At 43.4% G+C, this 21119-nt stretch overlaps 1 protein-coding gene across 2 annotated transcripts in view; it reads right to left on the minus strand.

Annotated features, from left to right (window-relative positions):
- Positions 1-924: 924 nt before the first annotated feature.
- Positions 925-21119, minus strand: part of PRKACA (protein kinase cAMP-activated catalytic subunit alpha) — a 78129-nt gene continuing 57934 nt past the window's right edge. For both annotated transcript variants that reach the window (XM_042449053.1, XM_042449052.1), the window contains exons 2-10: positions 19833-19894; positions 14547-14675; positions 14352-14450; positions 11226-11308; positions 9569-9695; positions 8985-9080; positions 8718-8840; positions 4253-4417; positions 925-3083 (exon numbers count right to left, since the gene is read on the minus strand). In XM_042449053.1, coding sequence (XP_042304987.1) covers positions 2958-3083; positions 4253-4417; positions 8718-8840; positions 8985-9080; positions 9569-9695; positions 11226-11308; positions 14352-14450; positions 14547-14675; positions 19833-19894 — 1010 coding nt within the window. In that variant the 3' untranslated portion in view covers positions 925-2957. The remainder of the gene's footprint in view (positions 3084-4252; positions 4418-8717; positions 8841-8984; positions 9081-9568; positions 9696-11225; positions 11309-14351; positions 14451-14546; positions 14676-19832; positions 19895-21119) is intronic.

Raw genomic sequence — 21119 nt, forward strand, 5'->3', positions numbered from 1 at the left:
TTTGTGTGTGGTTTCTGTTTTGTCTATCCAGCCTTTAATGGCATTGAGCAGATTCATTTTGTACTGGAAGACATCACACAACACCATAGTACTTAACTGTATAACTAGATAGGATGGAACCTTTATTTCCTATACAGATACATTGTAGTGTGTTGTTTTGTAATGAGCAGGGTGTGGACATTCTACAGACACCAACATACTTCAGTACAGAGGAAATATTAAGACACAGGCCTAGTAAATCTGGCAATTCACAGGTACTAATGTTACTTTCAGATAATGGACGCATGAATCCACCTGGCCATTTGATAACCCTGCCTTTTCATGTGTTATAAAAATGACAGAACCCCTCCAGAATAAAAATAGATTTGATTGTCTCAGTACCTTATACTGACCAGTAATTTAAAAATACAATGGGTTCTTGCTATCTGCTGGGATTTTATTTCAGCCCCACCCCCACCCTGGGTGGATACCAAAATCTGTAGATGCTCACGTTCGATTGCATAGTAAAATGATGTCCCTTATATCAAATGGTAAAATTAAGGGTTGCTTTTTGGAATTTATATATTTTTGAATATTTTCAAGTTGTGGATGGTTGAATCTGTGAATAAAGAATCTGTGGATACGGAAGGCTGATTGTAGTACTTTTTTTTCTAAATCAGTTTAGAAATGTTAAATTGGAAATCCCACTTTATAGTGAGCAGGTTCTGTCAGTGCTTAATGCAGTGGTATTTTGAGTACCTGGGAAGTTATATTTTATCACTTGTCACTCAGCACTATCTCTAGCATTTCCTGTTCTGCAAACCTGACTGGTTGCCACATATTTCATTTTTTAGATTTATTGTCAATTTCAGCTCAGACCCTCCGTCTATCATTTCCCACCATCTTTGCCCTCTTACATCACATTTCAGGAACTACATTTCAAAAAAATTTTTTAAACAAAACTTTATTGATAATAGTTTCAAATATGTTTACAACAAAGCACACTGTTAAAGAGGAAGTAGGGTTTGTTGTTGCTGTTGTTTTCCTCCGTGAAACAAGTTTTGTTGGATTACATAGAAGTGTGTTTTCTTTTCCGAGGCAGGGAGTGGGTGGGTATTGAGCTCCCCTTCTCCCCAACCCAACACAAAGGGGGCTGATGAGCTTCTTGGTGGGAAAAGGAGGACGAGGAGTTGGAGAGGCAAGCAAAGCTTGTCTGCTCCTGACAGCGCTTCTGCACAAGTTATATAATTCATCTACCAATCTAAGAGAAGCCTGCTCTGCTCCTCAGCCACGGAAAGAGAACAGAAGAAACTAAACTGGTGGCGAGTATAGAAAGACTGTGTTTGGAGTGGGACAGGTGGAGACAGAACACAAAGAGGCATTGCATTGGAAAGGAGAGGGGAAGTTAGAACAAATTTAGGGAGAAACACAAGGTGCCCTCCCTCTACACCCTAAGTCACAGCTCCTGCAGCACCCAGATCTCTCTGAGAAAAGGCTCTACAATGGATGCCACCTCTCATTCTCAGTCAGAACTGCAGATCAAAACGGTTATCTCCCTGGTCAACACTGTTATCAGCTTGCCCGAGTGGATGGATCGTCCCAGCAACTTAAGTTTTTAAACCTATGCCCCTTCACAGCAGGACGAGGTCATCCATCCATACCCTCTGCCACCATAGCACAAACACACAGCAAGTGGATGTAGCCCTGGAGGACTAGAGTAATGGGAGTTTCCATCAGAAGACTGGAAAGATCCTACTATCAAGAACACAAGAGACCGAGGTTCAAAATTGGCTGGAAAAGGCCATATGTGATTAACTTTTAACTGCTCGTGCATTTTGCTCATTCCAGTTGCTACCAAGAGGAGTCAGTCTCTCCAAGCCATTAGTTAGATTCTGTTGTTTCACAGTGTGGACTAGAACTGGCTTGATTCTCCTCCACTCTGGCAGTGGCTGCAAGGGCTGCCTGAAACAGTGGAGCTGATCTTCAAAGGCATTGGGGGGAAGGGTGTGTACACATGTAAGAAAGACAAATCAGACAGGGTCCCTTCTCTTAGTTCTCCTGCACCAGCTAGCAACCAGTCACTCCCCCCTCCCCCCTAATAAGTATGATTTCTATGGCCTCCCTCCTTCCCACAGACTAGAGGACTAAGATTGGAAATAAATTGTCTTTTCTATCCCCCCCACAAAACAAATTCTTTATGCTAAAACCCAGCTGTTTTTACAGAGTTAAAATTCCTGCAGAATTTTATTTAAGTGTACTAGAAACAGAGCATATGAAAACACTGTCCCGCCAAGACTGTTAAAACCTTCTTTTTTAAAGCCAGTCAACTATTTCTTTAAACCTTTCTTTAAAGTTAATAAAAGGAGACTGGGGAAAAATATTGATAAAAGGACAGGCTTGTCCTACAGGGGGAGGGGAGAAGGCTGGGCCATTAACCCATGCAGTGCTGGTCTGAATACCAAAGTGCCATCTGGATGTGTTTATTTCTTGCCCTCCCCCTCCTGAATTTTTGCAATGCCCCATGAACCAAACCTTACAGGCAAGGATGAATTGCAAAATATCCCCTTTCCCCTCAAAGAAAGAAAAAAGAAAGAAAGAGAGAAGTAAAGTAAAAAAGAAAAGAATAGGAGGGGAAAAGCCACCAATAATCCAGGGACTGTCTGATCAGGGTTTGTGTATGGGTTGGAATTGGTGTGAGGAGGAAGGGAATTTGTTTAAAACCTGCCTGAGAGTGCCTGGGAACCACCTTGCAGCTTGTGGAGGGAGGCGGACAGGTGGCCCTCAGACTTCTGCCCTTTTCTACGGCTTCAAAATGAAATCCCCTTTTTCTCTCTTCTGCCCAAACAGATCCAGGTGAACCCCAACACTCTCCCACCTCCCAAAATTAACACATAGGCAAGGAACTCTGGCCCTTGGGGCTGATGAAACACAGCCCTTCCTTTCCCTGGGCACACAAAGCAAGGGGGAGGGGGCTGGCCCTAAAATTCTGCAAACTCCTTGGCGCACTTCTCAGTGATGGACACCCGGATCTCTTCTTCCTCATAGTCATCAAAGTTACTTGTGTCGCCGGGGCCTTTGCACTTTGGTATAAAGGGAGCTTCCACCTGTAGAGCAGAGGGGACAAAGCAAAAGCTTATTGTGGACCAGTGCACCCAGGCATTTATACAAAAAGGCCCACTGCGCCATGAAACATTGAAACTGGCCTCCCAATCTGAACCCCTGGCCAACTGAAAACAAACAAACAAACAAACAAAAGGTGGGCAGGAAAAACAGGAAGTTGGGCACAGCCATGGAAGCAGCCCTGCCACTTCAAAGCAACTGAAGGCACTGCAGCAGCCTGGTTCAGTGGCATTTCTCAGACACAGTTGGGCCCCCTGAAGGAACCTGCTGTGCTTCCATTTATGAGGCATGTGCTTTTCTCTCTGCTTATAAAAAGTGGTTTCAAAACAAGTCTTGGAACAAGTGTGAAGTATACACCTTTGTCTTCTACTCGCCTCACCATACTTTGCTGCTTTAAGCCACTCTCCCTAAACTAGTTTGCGTTCTGGGGAAAATAACTTCAAACCACCAAGCACAGAAAAGTGAGGTTAGGGAAGAAGATGATTTGGCTCTCTTTTATTGGTCTGACTCTGAATTAGGTCTCAATAAGTGCAATGTCTAAGATCTTCATTCTCTGGAGTTCAGCAAACCCCCACCCAAAGCAGAGATGGATTCTCTCCAGAGTGCCATCACATGGACCACAGCAGACATGGGGAAATCCTGCACCTCCAGATTTGCTGGATGGAGTTCAACTCCCAGCATTCCTCACTGCTGGCTAAGCTTGAAAAGACTAAGGAGTTGCAATCCAACAGTCTGGCTTGGACCATAAGCCACAAGACAGTACTTTAGCAACCTGATATTGATGTTTTCAGTCTAATTCAAGGAAAGGTCTAACAGCAGCTGCTCAAAATGAGAATTAGCATTAATGACGCAGCAGTGAGTTTACCTGGATCCCGAGCTTCATAAAGTCATACATTGCTAGTACAGTGTACTGCAACTGCAGGACTAGTAATGAAGGGGAGGATGAAGGTGGTACCATTTATACTACCTTTTGAGAAGTTCAAAGCAAGCAATTATGTTGCCATAATTATGTTGCATTTCTTTGGCACTCTCTATTCAATAGCAGGCAGTTGGCATTATACCATCTCTAGTAGTATAACAACATCAATCTCTGCTGTGGAGGGATGTCTGAAAGGTGCTACAATGGACCTTGTTTTCTGGCACTGCTGCTCACCTTCCGTTGGTAGATGGCAATCCAATCAGTAGTAGCAAACCATTTGTGATTCTTGATGTCATTGACTCCATTTTTGAGGTTGCCAAAGCGTTTGGTGAGGTCTACCTGGAGCAAATTACGCAACAGATCCTTCAGGTCTGAGCTGAAGTGAGAGGGGAAGCGAACCTGGATGCAAAGTCAACAACCAGTTAATCATTTTGTCTTCTAGAGGAGTCTTAAACAGTTAGATATAAGATGCCTATTCATTGCATGCCTACAACTGCAAAATTTGCCACAAACTTATAAGGCCTAGCTCTCATGTGCTTAAACAGAAGTGCAACTGGTTTTCATTACAATCTTGATACAAGAGCAGCAAAAAGAGGGCTTTCCTTGACCGTTCAAACTCCTCCCTTTCTAAAGTCTCTCTATTTCAAAATATTGCAGCTTACCAATATAACCAGAAAATTTTATAGCTGCTATTCAGTATTTTGCTCTTCTTCAGGGTTAGTCACAAAGTCAATTGCGACTTAATGTTTGAGTGATTTCAGTAAATCTGCAAGAATTCCTGACTCCAGATTGTTTTAAAAAGGCAAGAAGATGGCTCCCATCACCACCTCTAAATTATTCTGCTGAAACTAAAAGCTTGGGTGTAATTGTGAGTGGATTTTGTGTGGAAGGCCTGAGAGCTGTTTTCAGTTCTGAATGGAACAGAATTCCATGGCAATTCTAAATCTCAGGGCAATTAATGTTGCAATATAAGTTACCTATATCTAAATACCCTAATGGCACCAGATCCCATTTGATCTTAGAATATAAGCATAGTCAGCCCTTATCAGTACTTGGATGAGAGACCACGAAGCAATACCAAATGCTGCAGGATGTATTTCAGAAGGAGGATCTGGCCAAACCTCCTCTGAGTATTCCTTGCCTAAGAAAACCCGGTGAAATTCATGGGTCACCCATGTTGACAGGCTACTTGAGAGCAACCTCCCATCCCATGCTGATTTTATTTTATTAGAACAGATCTTACAATCATGCCTTAAAAGAAGATCCGACTTCTTCCAATGACTATAACTGTCATTCATTCTCCTGGGAGATCTGTGCTGTGTTGCAATCATGATTGTCTTTAATCTTCAGTCACTATTTCTTGGTCTGCTTCCCTAAATTGGGAGCCAAAACTCAGAGTTCTGTTTCCCTCTGAACAGCAGAACTGACTCTGCTCTAAAATTCATTTTCACTATGATGCTCTGTTATTTATTTAACATAATTGCATTTATATTCCACCTTTCTCCTAAGGAGCTCAAGATAATGTACATGGCTCTTCTCATTTTGTTTTTATAGCACTGTGAGGTAGGTTAAGGCAAGAACAGTGTGACTGTGACTTAGTTAGCTTCATAGCCGTATGTGAATTTGAATGCAGCCCTACTCCAATACAAAAATCAGCTTTCTTCATTTTGGTGTACCCTAGATAATTATGATTTACCTTTTATTTATATTATGCCTTTTCTCCAAAACTAGGAGGGATATTTGGAATTCTCAGCCAGAGAGCTCTTCTAGTGCCTTTGACCAAACTATGGCCTTTATCACGAGGCAGAAAAGTGGAATTAGAACAAGATAAAAGTGTCTTTGGCTGGTACCTATAACACAGCATCATACTTGTCCTGCTACTGCCTTACATTCCATTTGTAACTGTAGTCACCTTTTCACTGATGGGCAAAACACATCAAAAGGCTCTCAGTCTTGCTGCTATTGCATTACTGCCTTCGTGCAATAGGCCTCTTCTTCTGCAAATCTGCTTCTCAGGCAGTCACATGGTATGAGTGGATATGATTCTGCTCCATTCCTCCTCTTTCCCTCCCAGTGATCACAATGGTTAACATCTTCCTGAAACCAGCTGCTGTGTACACATTCACACAGCAGCCAGCTTCGGGAGGCAGTTGGTAGCTGTGATCACTCATTCTCACCTTTCCCCCCAGAAGGTAGCATTTAGAAGTGTGGGAAATAGATCATGTGATGGATTGCCAAAGCACTATTTTAGGTGAAAGTATGGTAAGTATGGCTTCTATTCTAAAAACTAGTGTGACTATTGCAGGACAGCAGACTGGTATGATAAAAGTACTACAAATCCAATGATTCTACAGCAGCGGTTCGGGCCGTGACCCCCATTGTGGAGGAAAGTCCCGCCCGTGGCCCCCCTGATAGGTTGGGAGGCCAGGAAGGGGCGGGACTTCCAGCCACCTACAAGCCCCAGCAGGCTTTGCGGCTGGAAGTCCTGCCCCTTCCCAGCCTCCCAACCAATTAGGGAGGCCACCAGGGGAGAAGGCGCAGGACTTGCAGCCGCAAAGGCCTCTGAGGCTTGCAGTCCTGTCCCCTTCTCCCCGTGGTTGCCTGGCAGCCGCGGGGAGAAAAGGAGGAGGCAGCCCCGATCATCCCTTCCTCCGGCAGCTGTCTGGCAGCTGCGGGAAGGGAGGGAGAGGAGGAAGCGACCCCCGTCCCCTTCCCTTCCTCCCTGCGGCTGTCTGGCAGCCGTGGGAAGTGAGGGAGAGGAGGAGGACCCCCGCCCCCTTCCCTTCCTCCCCGCGGCTGTCTGGCAGCCGCGGGAAGGGAGGGAGAGGAGGAGGAGGACCCCTGCTCCCTTCCTCCCCGCAGCTGTCTGGCAGCCGTGGGAAGGGAGGGAGAGGAGGATCCCCACCCCCTTCCTCCCCGCAGCTGTCTGGCAGCCGCGGGAACGGAGGGAAGGAGCAGGAGGCGGCCCCACCCCCATCCCCTTCTCCTTGCGAGTGCCTGTGCCAGGGCCAGCACTCGCAGGGAGAAGGGAAAGAGGAGGGAGCCCCACCCTCTCCCCTTTTCCTTGTGCGGTGCCTGCGCTAGCGCCGGCACCCGCAGAGAAAAGGGGAGGGGAGGCGGGGGGATTCCCAACCTGGCGACCCCCAGTGGGGTCGTGACCCCCAGGTTGGGAACCCCTGTTCTACAGGATGAGCCATAGCAGTTAAAGTGGAATCAAAGTACTAAAAATATCTAGTGTAAAAGAATCTGGAGGATTTCTCCTATGTTATCCTTTTCCCAACCCAAACTTTTAGGGCGTATAATAAATGTAGGGGGTGATATTAGTGAATACTTACAACTTTACAGTTAAAGTGGGGAAGACTTATGTGCTTGCCCCTTCCTTTGTTTTAACCTTAACTCTTAGCAAGATACCTTGCATGGTCTGACAATTTTAAGAAAAACAGAAAAGAGCAAAACTAGAGGAATAAAGTCTACAAGAGATAAAGGAGACACATTTCTAGGTTGTAGAAGGTGGTCATTATTAGTTAAAAATTGTTTAGGCCTGTGGATACCCTTGGGGCCTTCTTCAAGGGGCTAAATAACAAACAAACAAAAAACCCTGCAGAAATTTCTGGATGAGGAAATTTCTCGATCAGATGTTTTTGCAATTTTGACTTTAAATGGTTCTCTGAAAAAGGCTTCAAGAGTATCCCCAGGCTGAAAGGTATCAGGCATTTTAACTAATAAAAAGCTATTTTCTGAACATCTTCAGACCTGTCTCCTTTCCCCCTTCCTTTTAAGATCCAACACTAATCCTACATCATCCAGGAGCGTTAACTGGGAGGTAACACATGATAAAATATTACACACAGTGGCCCAGCATTTTAAACTAGTCTATGTTAAAATTCTGTCCCCAGAAAATCCACCCACCCCTGAGCTAGTAGAATTTCTTTTCAAGCCATTTATTCACCACAATGCGGACTAGAATCTTAAAGAGTATTTAAAATATAATGGCATTTGAGTTTTCATATTCTGATAAAGTCAACAGAATTCTCCTATTCCTCAGATGTAAGTCAGGCACTACAAAGAAAAATAGCTATGCAGACATTTCCAGTCCTTGTGTTACTGTGGGGAGAGCTTTGAGTACTGCTAAAACACAACTGGAAAATTTAACAAATGAAAACTTGAGAGGGTGGATACTGCACTCAGTCTAGCATTTACCTGGCATGTAAAGGGCATTGAGGAGGGAGCAAGCTTGTTTTCTGCTGCTCCAGAGACTAGGACCCGGAACAATGGATGCAAGCTACAGCAAAAGAGATTCCACCTCAACATTAGGAAGAACTTCCTGACAGTAAGGGCTGTCTGACAGTGGAACACACTCCCTCGGAGTGTAGTGGAATCTCCCTCCTTGGAGGTCTTTAAAGAGAGGCTGGATGGCCATCTGTCGGGGATGCTTTGATTTGGATTTCCCGCATGGCAGGGGGTTGGACTGGATGGCCCTTGTGGTCTCTTCCAACTCTACTATTCTATGATTCTATGTCAATGCTTTACTGAACATTAGGTATGTTTGCATTTTACAACAAAATCCTTAGAGCTATATTGGCACTTACTGATGTGGTCTCAAGGCCACATGTGGCATATTTTTGCCATAAACAAGGTAGCTGCTATCTCATAACAAACAGCTATCACATCCATGCAAGCCTCTATGCTGAAATGTTACCTTCCCAGAGACGATTTTCTCATAGATCTGAATGGGCTGGTCTGCAAAAAATGGAGGGTAGCCAGCTGCCATCTCATAGATGAGGACACCCAAGGCCCACCAGTCTACAGCTTTGTTATAACCCTGAAATAGTAAAGCAGGCTCAGATGAGAAATATCAAAGATGATTGGCACTTCACTGGAAACTGTACAAAGGAACAGAAGGGCCATATTCTCATCCATTGCTGTGTAAGGTATAGTATATTATTAGTGGAGATTGATAACTCACCTTGCTCAGAATGATTTCAGGAGCCAGATATTCTGGAGTTCCACAAAGGGTCCATGTTCGGCCTTTCACTCGTTTGGCAAAGCCAAAATCTGTCACCTGAGGGTAAGAGGAAGAAAGAATAAGGTTTGTTTGCAGTAAAACAGAAGTAGGAGAATATGAAGAGATAATGTTTAAGGTGGGAAATCTAGAAAAGAAAAGAGCACTAATTGTGTAATATATCCTGAACACGCATATTCACCAGGAACACAGAAAGCCTAACATCTGGTAGATTGGAGCATATTTAGTTAACCAGATGGGTGTGTGCATGTGTGTTGTGCTTTTTTTTTTTTTACTAGAGTACTCCATTTCCTAGAAATTAAACACAAATGATAGAAAGATTTGATCCTCCCATCCTTCCTTTTCTGGCAATTCCTTGATTTTCATAAGAAGTTATTTATGTCTGGCAAAACGCAGTCATTTCTAAAAATGTTAATTGCTTCAGATGTTTGTAGAAAGGAACTGCATCCCCAAGCATACTGAAAAGGACAGAAACTCCTATGATGGTTGAAAGCAGGATCCCATGGAGTGGATGAAAGCTACTTTACCTCAATGTAGCCCTGTTGGTCAATGAGGAGGTTCTCAGGCTTCAAATCTCGGTAGATGAGATCTAGTGAGTGCAGGTACTCAAACGTCAGCACAATCTGAGCGGCATAGAACCGGGCATGAGGTTCACTGCAAAAAATTGGGCCAGAGGAAGAAGAAAGAAGCATTTTCACAAACCACATCCAATCAATGTAAACTGAATCTTGGGTCCTAGACTGCACTTCTGATAATCCCTGACCATCTGTGGTTGTGTTGGTCAGGCCTTCTGGGTGTTGAAAATTCCAAATATCTGGAGGTTAAGAACCACTTTGCCTACACACCTCTCCATGCCCCAAGTACCAATGAGCTGAACGCCCTCCAGTTCAGGATGGCCTTCCATTTAAAAAAATAAATAAAAATAAAACAGTTTTATCCAATGTGGTGCCCTCCAGGTGATTCAGACTGCAACTCCCATGAGCCCCAAATATAATAGGCAATTGCAAGAGTTGACAGGGGTGATAGTCCAAAATATCTGGAGGGCACCAGATTGAAGATGCTGAACTAGAAGCTAACTTGCACTCTCTCTGTTCCTTGTCAAGCTTCTTACACAGGACAATGGAGCTAAACATATGCGGGCATTCTTTCCTCAACGTGGCACTGTAGTGTAGTTTCTACCTAGGACACCACTACCAGCCAACAACCCCTCAGTAAAAACCATTCAGCTTTTATGGGCCTCCCAATGTTAATAAGAAGTAGCAGAGATCCATGTCCTCATTATTCCTCATTGAAAGCATCAATCTGTTCTGACACTCCCCCACTTTCATGTTCAAGTGCAAGACAGTTAATTTTTATTTCCAAAATTTATTTCTGGGTGTTCTTTAGGTCTCAAAATATTATTTCTAATCTTAAAACTTTGAAATTATTTTTAAACTTTAGAACATAAATAGCAAAATTCAGAGCAGAAATAAAACAATCTTAACAGGCAACAGAACAAACACTTTTTAAATAACTCAAAAGCCAAGGGGACCAAAACATTTTAACAACCTGCCTACAGCTGAACAGAGAGGAAAAGAGCTCCACAATTTAACCACCACCACAGAGAAGGCCCCATCCTTTGTCCCCACTAGCCCCACTAGCCCTGCCTCTCAATGGTGGGAGGTAGAGCCTCTGAAACAGATCCTTACATCTGCTTGTACCAGAGGCAGGCTCCTACCAAAGAAGGCAGTCTTTTGGGCAACCTGGTTACAAAGTGCATAGAGCTTCAGAGGAAATCAACCAGGATGTGAATTGTGCCCACACCCAAATTGGCATCCATGTAGTTGACACAAGACTGGTGTAATTCAGTCAACACAGAACACACCAAAAATCTGTCTAGTTGTCACATTTTGTACTAAGTGCAGCTTATGAACACTTTTCAAGGGCAGCTCGATAGACTGCATGCCGCCATAATTTAAATAGCAAAGTAAGCATAGCTTTCCATCACTACCTTTAGACTCTCTACATAAACTCTGCCTTGGAAATTAACAGGCCACACATAAAACTGGAGGGTTTTATCCATTCAGACTTAAGTACAAAGTAAAAAAATCGTAGACATCCCTTGCTTCCTAGTCTCTTCCCCCTGTTTGGAAATCTAACAGCCAGCTTCTTTGTTCCTACAATGAGAGAATCATTCCCACTCACCTGAACCTGCCAATCCGCCGTAGGTGGGAGAACATCTCACCGCCTGGGATATATTCCATCACCATGTACAGATTTGAGTTATCCTGTAGGTAAGTGAAGAAACAACTAAGAGCCGTAGCAAGTACTGCTTTGTTCCTACATTAATTCCCACAAGTCCAGGCCACAACTCCCTCCTTTCTTGACAAAAGGTCTTTCTATACTGCCTTTCCATAATAATACTCAAGCCTGCATAAGAGTGTTCACATATCTACATGGTACCTCAGAAAAAAAAGAAGGGTGGTGGTTGAGGGTGGGGAGCAGATTCCTGCATCTGGTACACAATTAGACATTTATTTTATGTTAGCTTGTTTGTAATAATTTATATCATTTATATAATGAAAGATATTGGCAGTTTATATATTGTTTCCATTAAAATACTCTGCAAACTTTCATTTAAAATTTAAAGCAAGTGTCATACATTTCCAACAGTGGACACCAGAGGTGTCTACACAGGAGGTTCCTGTGTTTTAAGGGCTTCACGAGTCTGGAGAGAAATAGGCTGGTGGCCATGAGGAGCAAACCAGTCCTTTTTATTTTTTTCCCTTGCCCACAGATCCTACACTACTGCCCTTTCCCAATCAATAACTCCATGTTCAATAAATTTCAAAGTGTACATACATAAATATTTTGTTTTCTTGTCTGTACTGATCTGAAAAATATATATGCAAAGGATGTTTGCTTGACAGAAGATTGTTCTTTTTGGTACTATCTCTTCCTACCATGACAAGACTCTTGGGAGCCTTAAAAAGGTACCTAAGAAAGCCACTTCAAACATTACTAAAACGGAATGCAGACCTCTAGCAGCAATCCCATACATTGCTTCTCACTAAGAATGGGATGAATAATCCATGTAGTCAGGCAACTACCGGATATAAATCAAGAAATTTATGCTCAAAAATTGACCTCTAAATCCCAGGTCGACTTATTTATGGGTCAGTATGGTAATGTGATAGCAGCTCTTTCAGATTTCCCCATACAGTCAAGAGAGGAGTTTCTTTCTCTTTTGATCCAAGCAGAAAGTCTTGGGTGATTAATTGCTTTTAAACTAACAGAGTTCCTATCCGGATGGCGCTGCAGCTGTTTAGGGAGTGAAGAATTAAATGAAAGCTGAAACAAGCCTCAATTAAAAAGCCTCTTGCCACAGACACACATACACATACTGAAGGAGCCTCCAAATTTTACCCTCGACTTATCCACACACGGGTCATGGCAAAATCCATAATTTTGGCCCCAAAACCTGCCCTCGACCCATACATGAGGTTGACTTATAATCGAGTATATACAGTAATATTGGTGCTAAAAACCAAAGCATATGTGTCTGAAAGTAAGTCCCATTATCATTTATAAGACTTATTGATGGGTAACTGTATGCTTATGATTAAGATGCAGTTCCCATCCTCAGGGTCTAATAACTGAAACAAACTATGCAAGATAGCATGGATTTATTTGTTCAAAGTTTAATCTGATGGAGAATTTACAATCTTTTGAAATTTTATTTCATGAAATGATGAATGGCAAAGCAGTTAGACACACATGGGATACAGGTCAAATGTACAGATTTCTTCTGAGCAAGGGCTGAAACAAACAGTGTTGATGGTCTCAGGATTAGATCTATGATGTCTAGAAACATGTACTTTTGTACAATTTCAAAAAAAAAAAAAGCTATTCCCTTCCTAATGTAGGTTAGGTCATTTTAAAATAAACTTTCCATGCAGGTAAGGTTAACTAAAGGCTTTAGAAACCCTGATCCAGAGCACAGCTAATGATCACACCCATTAGGACCAAGTCCTGTTAGAACACTTAGTACATGCCTGTGTGCTCACTATAACAGCATCATGTTGGCTTATTTAGTTTTCCTTATAGCAAGTATTTGTATACTTTCAAAAAGTTATGACTTCCAGGGAATGGTTTCATGCCACTTTTCACTGTGGCATGGATGCTTCTGGTGAAAAGCTGCCGGTGAAACAGAAAGAGTTTCTTTCCAGGACTGGCACTTACACACTGAGAGTTCTTCTCTCTCCTCACGAGTCTTGTACCCTTCTCAAGGCTCACATATTAATGTGAACCAGTCTACATCTGTGCAGTCACACAACTGGAAAAGAGACAGGCCAAAAAAAAAAAAAAAAAAAAAAAAACCTGACAAGGTTTAAGGATCTGTTGCAAGGAAGACAGATAGAGGTGATCCACTCATCTCAGGAACACTTGCCTAACAGAAGCCAAGCAGCCAGATGTGCACTCCTGGAATGAGCATTGCTCAACTGGCTAGGAACCCTGACAGACCCAGAAAGATTGGCCAGCAGTCTGAAGGGCTGCTCGTGGTAGTTTGAAGCAGAGACTTTCCTATAACTCATTGCCACTCTCTCCCTGCTACTGTGATGACATCCTCACAAGTAATTGGTTGCAAGATAATGTTCCTTATCATGAAAGGAGAATGGACAAGACTTGGACTGTACATGTTCTAACCTATATCTTTTCTATCATATGTGTGCATGAGGAAATCTATGCAAAATCACAAATGTGGCAATGCAAGCTGGGGGAGGGAGCTTGCAGAAAGTGTGGTCACTAAAGCTCCCCCACTCAACCCCACAAATAGACTGAACTTGCAATGTGAAAGCACCACCCTTTGTTCAACTGCGCAGTGCCTCCTGCCTGACACTCTGGGTTTACGTGTATAAAAAGGTAAAGGTAGTCCCTTGGCATGAATGGCTAGTTCTAACCGACTGTAGGGAGCGGTGCTCATCTCTGTTACTAAGCCAAAGAGCCAGCATTGTCCGAAGACAACTCCGGTGGTCATGTGACCAGCATGACTTCACTGAACACTGTTATCTTCCCGCTGAATGAACTGCTAGGTTGGCAGAAGCTGAGACTAGTGACAAGAGCTCACCCCATCATGCAGTATTCAGGCCTCAAACTGCCAACCTTCTGATCTTCCAATCATCAGAATTGGCATCTTAATCACTAAGCCACCATATGCCCAACTATACATGTATAATAGGAGCAAAAGTATTTTTAGTCCAATGGATAAGAGGGAAAGAGAAAAATATGACACACAGAGAGAGACAGATTTTAATCCTTGGCATCACTTACCTTGAAAGAATACTCTAGCCTGACAAGGAATGGGAAGGTCACAGCCTGTAGTATGCGCTTTTCATTGAGGGTGTGCTCAATCTGCTTCAGCTTAACAACCTGCAAGACAGATAAGAAGTCAGCCAGAGTCTGGGATGCTTTGCTTCTCAACCCCTGGCACTGACAACCTGTACCCACTGGTAAACCAAGACTTACTTTCTGCTTGTCAAGGATTTTCATGGCAAAGTAATTCCCAGTATCCTTGTGTTTCACGAGCATCACTCGCCCAAAAGAGCCTGTACCTAGGGTCTTGAGCCGGTCGAAATGATCCAGGCTGGATGTGTTCTGAAAAAAAGGAGAAAGCAAGCATAAGAAGAATTCTGCTCTGTACTCTGGGCTCTAGCCATCAACATTTAGGGAATCTTTCAAGGGCCATGATGACTCAATATGCTTATTTCACTGAAAGATAACCCCTTCAAACACTGTTATGTCCATTCCTGCCATATTAGAGCAGCAATTGTTCCGGAAGAGGAATGTTTCTGTGAAGTGCCAATTCTTCACCCTGAAGCTTGCAGCTGTCACCAAGAAAATGCTTGGGGCTGGGAACATAGTTAAGAATTTACCACCAGAGGGAGCAAAAGACAACAGTTTTTAAAGGGAAAGACACAGCCCTCCCAGGAGCAGCAAAAGAAAAAAGAAACAAATTTAATCCACAAAGAGTGGTTATCTGTTTATGTACAGCAGAGACATGTGAGTGAGCATGTGGTCCCCCAGGAGTTCCTGGACTGCAACTCCCATTAGCCCTAGCCAGCACATCCAGCAGACTAACATCTGGAGGATTACAATTTCCTCATCCTTGTCATACAGCCACCAACACTCACCACGCTCCAAGAAACTGAAACCCTACAGGTATCACATCAAAGAAAGGTACAAAAAAGTAATATCCCTCCATATTGCACTAATTGTAAAGCACAACTATATGAAGCAGTATGTTTATGTATCATTCCAGAGAGGCAGCAAAAAGAACAAGACAAACAGCAGCAGCACTCGAATTTCAAAACCAGTTCACAGAGCCATTCTATTGCCAGGAAGATGAATTGTAGGAATGATTTCCTGGGAAGCTAAAGTACTAGATGTATTAATGGAGTTGTCAGGCACACACCAAATATTGTGCAGGGAGGAGGAACAGTGCCCATTATCTGGAATATTGCCTGCTAACTCATAGGAATAGAAATGATGAGTTAAAGGGTTTTGACTCCTTGTTCCCAGGTGTCAAATGATTCTTTAAGTTGAGTTATTTGGACAAAGTTTTACTATTTGCCCCTTAGCTTGACAAGCATTCTGGACACTAGTGAATCTGATCAGAATTATTTATTTAAAGTATTTTTAACTCAAAATCCATCCGACCTCCAAGATGATTTACAATGATTAAAAGGATTTATAGCATTAGATGACTATGGACAATTAAAGCCAAACTAAAACTCCTCTTTAAAAATAGTTCTCAAACCATAAACGATTAAAGAACAGTTAAAAACAGCTCCAAGCTATCTCAGAGCTAGGTCACTAAAATATAACTTAGTCCAAATTTCTGCCTCTCATATTCAAACAAGTCAACTTAAGATGTTATCACACGGGAGGAATGTCTCTCAATTTTGAAAGAAAAGAAAGTAGGGCCAATTCGGAAATGTACACAAGTACGTGGATGGCTATCACACCACAGAAGAACACAGCACCCATCCCAAAGCCAAAGTAGTGGAAATGCAAAAGAAATTATCATATGTGTACATACCCTTCATAGTCTAGAATTCGAATTAGCATCCCTGCACATCTGCAGTGAGGGCAGAATTGGATCATGACCTTTTTACACTTCCGGCGGGGCTTGCTTCCGGTTCCCATAGTTTTGCCATGTTTCACATTATTTGTTCATTCACTTATTTAGGCAATTCACCAATTCAAAACCAGTCCAAAGCAACCTTGCACTTGGTTTGAGCATCAGACTATGACTCTAGAAGGCAGGGATGGAATCCCACTGGGTGACCTGGTGCAAGTCACACTCTCTCAGCCTCCTCAGAAAATGGCAATGGCAAACCCCATCTGAATAAATCTGCCAAGAAAACGCTGTGACAGGGTCACGAGAGAGAAAGAGGGAGCCAATTCCTTCCCTCCAGTTGGAGAGAATGAGTTTTGCAAAGGGAAAGAGGCAGAAGGGGCTGAGAGGAGGAGGGAGGGAGGCAGTGTGTGTGTGTCTGTGTGGGGAGGGCTGCTTCATCCCCAAAACAGCTCCAGAAGTACTTCGAGAGGCTGAGAGAAAAGCACCGCACACCCAGAGGGAGGGAGGGGAAAATTGCAGCCAGCAAAGGAGCTTGGGAATTGTAGTCTGATTCGAAGGCAATCCAAGGGTGATTGAGACATGCATTCCATATAGGGTTGCCATAATTCTCTACAACTAAACCAGGACATAACATAGGACAAAACTTAGCCCAAAATGTAGGACAATTCTAGGATAAAATTTAGCCCAAAATATAGGACATTTAAGAAAAATGGAGGACATAACCAACTAAAAGTCAAAAACATTAATATATATATTTTTAAAAAAACATTAATATAAATCCTTATATTATTGAGATCTTGTTGTACCTCTAAGACTAAATGCATCTGAGGAAGCAGACTCTTTCAGTTAATAATAATAATATTATAATAATAGAATTAAGGGGCATGTAGATTTTGGAGCACCTCTAAGACTAAATGCATCTGAGGAAGCAGACTTTAAGAAAGCTCATGTTGCCAACTTCTTTCTTTCAGTTAATAATAATAATAATAATAATAATAATAGAATTAAAAGACAGATTTTGGAGCACCTCTGAGTCTGAGACTAAATGCATCTGAGGATATATGTGTATGTGTGCATATGTGTGTGTGTATGTGTCTGAGTGTGTGTGTGTGTGTGTATATATATATATATATATATTTGTGTGTATATGTGTTTGTATGTATATGAGTGTGTGTACTGTATAAATATATGTTTGTGTGTGTGTGTGTGTGCGTGCGTGCGTGCGTGTGTTTATATGTGTGTGTGTGTGAGAGAGAGAGAGAGAGGGAGGGAGGGAGGGAGACCAGGCTCCCTCTGCTTTCTCTTCCTCCTTCTCAACTCCTCCAAGTTCTTCTTTGTCTCCTTCTTCTTCTTGAGGAGGAGGAAGAGAAGGGAAGGGGGGCTGGACTTGTTGTGTTGTATACACACACAAGAGCAGGGAGGGAGGCAGGCGCGCTCCCATCGTTCCTCAGAGGCAAGTCCAGCCCCCCTTCCCTTCCCTTCCTCAAGAAGAAGAAGAAGGAGACAAGAACATGGAGGAGTTGAGGGGAAAGAGGAAGCAGAGGGAGCCTGGCCTCTCTCTCTCTCCTTCCTTGCTGCCTGCACCCCCTTCAGAGCGACGGAGAGGGGCTCCAGGCATCTGACCGGTCCCCACCCCACCCTCAGCCAGGAGTTTGCCTGCCTGCTTGAGAAGCAAAGTAGAGGCCAACTAGCCCCCGCCGCCCCAGCTGAGGAGGGAAGTGAACGGAGTCACAGGGAGCTGGTGGGAGGAGTGGGAGAGGCTTCAGGGGGCGGAGTTTCAGCTCCTCCGTCCCCAGCATTGGCCAAGACCAGAGGAGGAGGAGCTTTCCCATAAAACAGCGGGGGGGGGGATGACTGCAGGCCTTTGCTGGAGGCTGGGCCCAGAACATGTATTAAAAACCGGGCGGGGGCATTCCTGAGGCCCCAAAACCGTGAAAATCCCGGGTAAAACCAGGATATAGCAACTCTAAATCCATACCTGCCAAATTTGAATTGAATGCAACTTTGGAGTGGAACAGGATTTGTAAATTCTGTATTTCACCGAATTTACACATCTCTTGATTGACCCTGGATTGGGTTCAAACTGACCTAGCATTGACTTCAATTACGTGTGATAACTTCTCATGCAATAACGTGAATCCGCATGATTGCATCCGGGATCACACTGCATTGACCTTCCAATTACCCCCAATTTCCCCCGTGTGATAACGTCCTTACACTATAAATCCTGCAAACCTCCCTCTCTTTCACTCACCTCTATCTACATTCTATCTTTCTAATTATTTCTACATAGGAGAGTAAAGGCTATGGGGCCACATGAAGTCACACAAGCTCTTTTTGAATTCTGCAAAGCCTGGACACCTCCTATGTGGGGAGGTTTTTTCAAGAAAATGTGGGCTTTCAAAAAACAATTCCAGTGCTTACCTGTATTCTCTAGATGGTGTGGCAGCAATTCTGCCATGTTCCTCTAACCACCCTTTTATAACCAAAGTAAATCAGAAGTGACTTCATGCCTCTCCTGGACCCAACACATCTGGGAAAGGATGGCCAAATTGCTTCCCACAGAAGATGCAGGGGGCATTTTGAGGGGGGGGGGGTTAAGTCAAAAGCATTTTAAAAATTTTGAGGGGAAAGGGATGCAATGGGAGGGGGGCTTCCCAAGCTCTGGCTAGGTTGTGTGTGTGGCCTCAGGTAACTGCCCACCCCTGCTCTAGTATAACCATACAATACATCTCTCTCAAAGTCCCATTTTCCTTGGCATGGCAACTTAGCATGGGAAATTGAATCAAGACCTTTTGTCTTCAGTTTTACCAGCAGTGAATGAAATTCTTGAAACTATCCTTCTCAGGCATTAATGAAAAGCAGAAGCAGAAGACTATACCCTGACAAAGCAACAGCTTTAAGGCTCTGGTTATTATATAATAATTAATAATAATTTGTTTTATTTATATACTGCTATTCCAAAGATCATAGCGGTGAACAGCAAGTAAGCTAATTAGCAAGTAAGCTAATTTGCCCCCAACAGTCTGGGTACTCATTTTAGCGACCTCGGAAGGATGCAAGCCTGAGTCGAGCTTGGGCCCTTTTGCTGGTCTTGAACTCACAACCTTGTGGTTTCGAGTGAATGGCTGCAGTACAGGCATTTAACCACTCCGCCACCAGGGCTCCTATATGTGGTGAATATGTTACAAGCACCGAGGCCAGTGCTTCTCAGACTAACTGATGTGGCAGATCAACAATTCTTTTTCCGATGTGCCAGGGATCAGTACCACATTTGTACCATATTTGCACTGTTTCCTGGAAACTCATCTTAGTCTGGCAGCCAATGGCTTGCAGATTGGCATCAGTCCACGGACCTCCGTTTTCAATAGTACTGGCTTAGGCGATGGATCCATCAGATTGATTTAAGCACAACGTACAGAATCTGACACCAGGGGTGGGAACAGCTAGGCTTTCCAGATGTCCCTGAACTGCAAATCTTGGCATTCATCACTATTAGTTCTGCTGGCTAGGGCTGATAGGATTTGCAGTTCAACACACCTAGAAAGCTGCACAGTTGTTTTCTCACCATCCACCAGTGTCACCTTCAAAGTCAGCCTAAAGAGAACATGTGTAATAAGCCCCAAACCATGATGCTGAGGGAAAAAAAGAAGACACAAGCACCACCATACCTGTGATGGGTTCTCCCATTTCTTGAGGAAATCTTCTTTGGCTTTGGCAAGAAACTCCTTCACTGCAAAGAAGCAGAGGTAGGGAAATGGCATTAAGAGGGGGGAAAGCTACTTGAGTACCTGAGCTACTGAAAACTTTTTGAAAGTCAGAGAGGCTTGTGTGGGAAGCAAGCATCCCTTTAAACCTTGCCAACCCTCATTACTTTCTGTGGCATCTTGGAAAAACTGTCACAAATGGTGTAGTTAGTTAGTTCCCAAACCAGGAAGCCAGAAGATAACACATTACAGCAAGTACAGTTTCCAAGCAGTCAGTTTCCTGGAGGGCAGAGAACAGGTGCACAAGTCCCTCTTTAAGGTTTGGCAATTATAATTGAGAATTGGATGGAGCAACTGTTGATCTGTGGCTGTGCACCCAACAGTAATCTACCTGGGAAGTTCCTGTGACAACTGGAGCTCCTAACTCATCCCAGAAATAAATAAGCTGCTTAACCCTGCTTGAAATCCACAACTATCTGACTTCAGACCTACCAACATGTCACTTGTTCAGGGGCCCAATATGTGCACAATCCTCAAACACCACAGAGAACTTCAACCCACAATGGGCTTTCTATCCTTTCAGTGAGAAGGGGCAACTGTTGAATTTTTTGGAGAAAAATCAGAGGCCCCACTCCGTTCTACTTACATCCAAGGTTTCCTCACAAGGCCTTTAAGAAGCCAGGTCCCACTGAAGACATCAAGAGCAGGGCCAAATCCAGGGGACAGCACATGTTCTCTTGGCACAAACACATTTTTCATCAAGATGCCCTTCTTAGAAGGTAACAAAACATAATTCAGGGACTAAGCTTTCAAGACTGGAGGATATATGCCCTGGCAGCAATTCCCTCACAAAAGATTCTCATGTCAGAATCCCAAACTTATTTCTGGAACTGGCAATGGTGGGGCATCTTCCAAGAATGAAGTTCAGAGGAAAAATCTGGCCATGGTCAGAGCCTTCTGGGGCTCAGCCAACATCCTAGCACCCTGTGATTCTAAAGGGTAGAATGTCCTGAGAGCCAAGGGCTCTTTTAAGCATTTCACAGACACAGGTGAGCTGCTCACGGAAAAGTACGTAGAGAAATTTACAGACTAACACGCTATATCTTTGAATTCTGCTCAGGGAAAAGCAACTCCTCTGCAACCAGGGCAATTCTAGAAAGGGTCCTAAAGTTGGTTTGTATTGGTTTTGAATTCAACCTGACTGCAAAACCAATCCACTGACTGGGCAGCATGGATGGATGTGGGCTGTAT

Source organism: Sceloporus undulatus, chromosome 2 (genome assembly GCF_019175285.1).
Source record: "Sceloporus undulatus isolate JIND9_A2432 ecotype Alabama chromosome 2, SceUnd_v1.1, whole genome shotgun sequence".
Lineage (NCBI taxonomy): Eukaryota > Metazoa > Chordata > Lepidosauria > Squamata > Phrynosomatidae > Sceloporus > Sceloporus undulatus.